We start from the raw sequence: 4,284 nt of genomic DNA, 5'->3' as shown, positions 1-4,284 counted from the left end.
AAATAATTAATGATATTTACACTTAATTGAACGGTTTAAAAGAGGAGAAAATACGAAAAAAATTACAATAAAATTTTGAAACATAGTTTATCTTCAATTTCGACTCTTTAAAATTCAAAATTCAACCGAAAAAAAGAAGAGAAAAACTAGCTAATTTGAATCATTTTGAAAAATTAAAAAAATAATTTATGGAACATCATTAGTAATTTTTCCTGATTAAGATTAATTTTAGAATTTTGATGACATGTTTTAAATAGGTTAAAATACAATCTGCACTTTGTTAGAATATATAACAAATTGGACCAAGCTATATTTCTAACAAAGACAAATCATTATGTCTTCTAGATTTTCCAGAACAAAATTTTTTAAAAGAAATTCAAAAGACTTTGAAATAAGATTTAAATTTGATTCTACAGATTTTCTAGATTTGCCAGAATCATTTTTTGAATTTTAATCATAATAAGTTTGAAGAAATATTTCACAAATATTCTTCGTCGAAAAACAGAAGCTAAAATGAAGAATTAAATTAAAATGTATTTATTATTCTTTACAGTAAAAAACATAAATTTACTTGAACATTGATTTAAATTGTCAGGAAAGAAGAGGAAGGAATTTAAAAGGTATATATGTGTCTAAAAATCCTAAAATCATTTTAAAGGTTGTATTTTTTCTCTAAAATTGTCTTTCTGAAAGTTATAAGAAGCAAAGTAAAAAAATAAATGAATTTATTTAAACAAGTGAAGACCAAGTCTTTACAATATTTTCTTGGATTTTCAAATTCTATTTGAGTTTTGTCTCCCTTAGAATTAAAAATGTCGGGCAAAGCGAGACCAGCTTGCTAGTAAATAAATACAATTTAAAAAATAGAGGCAGCTCACTGGTAAGAGCTATTTTTAGAACAGGCCAGCGGGCTACTCATCTGGTCCTTACGGGCTACCTGGTGCCCGCGGGCAGCGCGTTGGTGACCCCTGCTCTAAAGGCTTAGTGGCCACATGCGTGGACAGCACCTTTTAGCTCTTATTTCCAAAATTGTGTACACTACTGAATTGGGGTCTTATGGCCGCTTATGTGGACACTTATACTGCCATCTGGTGGTGTCAGAAGAGTATAACATATGATTATAATTTGGAGGAAAAAAAGTGTTAAAAAAAAATTTGCATGTCACTCAACATGAAGTACACGTTTGTGTACTTATGGACTAAGTACATCATATAAAAGATGATTTTAACTTTTTATTCTAATTAGGGTCCAATAAGCCCAAATAGCAAAGATAAATAAAAACAATCATGTAAACAAACAGCTTGGTACGGAGCCCCTAAAGGAGGGGTCACCAACGCGGTGCCCGCGGGCACCAGGTAGCTCGTAAGGACCAGATGAGTAGCCCGCTGGCCTGTTCTAAAAATAGCTCAAATAGCAGCACTTACCAGTGAGCTGCCTCTATTTTTTAAATTTTATTTATTTACTAGCAAGCTGGTCTCGCTTTGCTCAACATTTTTAATTCTAAGAGAGACAAAACTCAAATAGAATTTGAAAATCCAAGAAAATATTTTAAAGACTTGGTCTTCACTTGTTTAAATAAATTCATTAATTTTTTTACTTTGCTTCTTATAACTTTCAGAAAATCAATTTTAGAGAAAAAATACAACCTTAAAAATGATTTTAGGATTTTTAAACACATATACCTTTTTACCTTTTAAATTCCTTCATCTTCTTTCCTGACAATTTAAATCAATGTTCAAGTAAATTTATTTTTTTATTGTAAAGAATAATAAATACATTTTAATTTAATTCTTCATTTTAGCTTCTGTTTTTTCTACGAAGAATACTTGTGAAATATTTCTTCAAACTTACTATGATTAAAATTCAAAAAAATTATTCTGGCAAATCTAGAAAATCTGTAGAATCAAATTTAAATCTTATTTTAAAGTCTTTTTTATTTCTTTTACAATTTTTGTTCTGGAAAATCTAGAAGAAATAATGATTTGTCTTTGTTAGAAATATAGCTTGGTCCAATTTGTTATATATTCTAACAAAGTGTAAATTGGATTTTAACCTATTTAAAACATGTCATCAAAATTCTAAAATTAATCTTAATCAGGAAAAATTACTAATGATGTTCCATAAATTATTTTTTTTAATTTTTTCAAAATGATTCAAATTAGCTAGTTTTTCTCTTCTTTTTTTCGGTTGAATTTTGAATTTTAAAGAGTCAAAATTGAAGATAAACTATGTTTCAAAATTTAATTATCATTTTTTTTCGTGTTTTCTCCTCTTTTAAACCGTTCAATTAAGTGTAAATATCATTAATTATTAATAATAACATAGAGTTAAAGGTAAATTGAGCAAATTGGCTATTTCTGGCAATTTATTTAAGTGTGTATCAAACTGGTAGCCCTTCGCATTAATCACTACCCAAGAAGTAGCTCTTGCTTTCAAAAAGGTTGGTGACCCCTGCCCTAAAGGGACATGGGGGAATTTTTATTTTTATTTTTTGTTTTTTCAACATGTATCTCGTGCGCACGAGAAACTATCTCGTGCGCATGAGAAACTTTTTATAAAGTTATAAAAAATAAAAAAATAAAAAAAACATTTTTTTTTTTTTTTTTTAGACATGTATCTCGTGTCCACAAGAAAGTTTCTCGTGCGCACGAGATACATGTCTAAAAAAATTAAAAATAAATAAATAAATTATTATTTAAAACAATTCCCCCATGTCCCTTTAGGGGCTCCGTAGCTTGGGCCTTAAGAGGTTAAATTAGTAATACTTTCTTCCATAAAATGGGAATAAATTGGAAGCGGAATATTCAAAAAAATGGTATTAAATTTAAAAAAAAAATTTAACTGTACATTTTTACAGTTATAAATAAATAAATTAATTAAAAAAAATAAAACACTTGTCAACACCAGCACATGAAATAATAGTTTTAGGCGAGGCGGTCCTCTCCCATGCAGGCCCTGCAAGGCCTCGCCAAGTAGACAGACGATGTCTGGCAGCAGGTGGGGGCGGGGCTCCGCCGGGGTCCACAGGTGCCGAGCAGATGCCTCCGAGGCGAGGCGGAGCGAGCGCCAGTCATCCGGGAACGCCGGAGTCTCCCATATCCCTCCAACACAACAGCCCTCGCATCTGCTCGGCCTCTCTGGCGCGGTAATTAAACATGGCGCCCGATGGGGGCGGGGGGAATAATCGGCCCCCTTAAAAATGTGGATTTTTTTTTTTTTTGGAGCGAGACAAAGTCGGGAGATAAACTGTAACGTATGAGGGAGTGGTGTCATAATTGCTACTTGCAGGAGTCATAATTACAGCGTGCAGGCATCAGATAAAAAATAAATAAGGGCAGATAAAACGCGGCTAATGGAAATGTGTTTGGAGACGAGCAGCTCCTAATAAGTCATTTTAGCCTAATAAACTATAACCGATTTAATCTTGCACCTTATCAGGCCAAGATTTCACCACTTTCCCTTTTTAATTGGCTATTTTGTAATCCCGATTCCCAACAGAGGGGCCGGCACCGCCCGCCCCCTCCCGAGGGCGGCCATGAAATCGGTTTGAAACACTGTGTCAATCTCATTCCGGAGTGGCCATCTGGCCAGCGGAGGCCACGTTTACACACACTTTTCATCAACACTGCCTTTAAACTTCATGGCCGGCGTCATTGCACAACACAGCCATGTTAATGCCCACAAAAAGTGGCTTGAAATGAGCTGCTAATGCAATCAAGGCGGCGCACGCTGAAGTCGACAACCTGTTTATGTTGACCAACCGGGTTAGTTTGGACCCTAAGCAACAATTTATTTTGAGGCCCCCACCACCGCCATTGTACAAAATATTCACTATTTTTGTAACTTAAATGATTTCAGGGTTTTCCCCCCCGATTGCCAATATACACGTGGTGATGGTTGTGGTATTAATTATTATTAGAGATGTCCGATAATATCGCCAGTCCGATAAATGCTTTAAAATGTAATATTGGAAATTATCGGTATCGGTTTCAAAAAGTAAAATGTATGACTTTTTAAAACGCCGCTGTGTACACGGACGTAGGGAGAAGTACAGAGCGCCAATAAACCTTAAAGGCACTGCCTTTGCGTGCCGGCCCAATCACATAATATCTACGGCTTTTCACACACAAGTGAATGCAACGCATACTTGGTCAACAGCCATACAGGTCACACTGAGGGTAGCCGTATAAACAACTTTAACACTGCTACAAATATGCGCCACACTGTGAACCCACACCAAACAAGAATGACAAACACATTTCGGGAGAACATCCGCACCGTAAC

General features: G+C 34.4%; 1 protein-coding gene across 1 annotated transcript in view; it reads right to left on the bottom strand.

Annotated features, from left to right (window-relative positions):
* LOC133662560 (protein phosphatase 1H-like) overlaps window positions 1-3,074 on the bottom strand; it is a 9,267-nt gene extending 6,193 nt beyond the window's left edge. The window contains exon 1 of the mRNA XM_062066675.1: window positions 2,970-3,074. Within this exon, the coding sequence (XP_061922659.1) occupies window positions 2,970-3,074 (105 nt within the window). The remainder of the gene's footprint in view (window positions 1-2,969) is intronic.
* Between the last annotated feature and the right edge of the window lie 1,210 nt (window positions 3,075-4,284).

The sequence above is a fragment of the Entelurus aequoreus genome, linkage group LG12 (assembly GCF_033978785.1).
Source record: "Entelurus aequoreus isolate RoL-2023_Sb linkage group LG12, RoL_Eaeq_v1.1, whole genome shotgun sequence".
In the NCBI taxonomy this organism is placed as follows: domain Eukaryota; kingdom Metazoa; phylum Chordata; class Actinopteri; order Syngnathiformes; family Syngnathidae; genus Entelurus; species Entelurus aequoreus.
The sequence above is the reverse complement of the archived record's forward strand: the minus strand, read 5'-3'. Positions and strand labels throughout refer to the sequence as shown.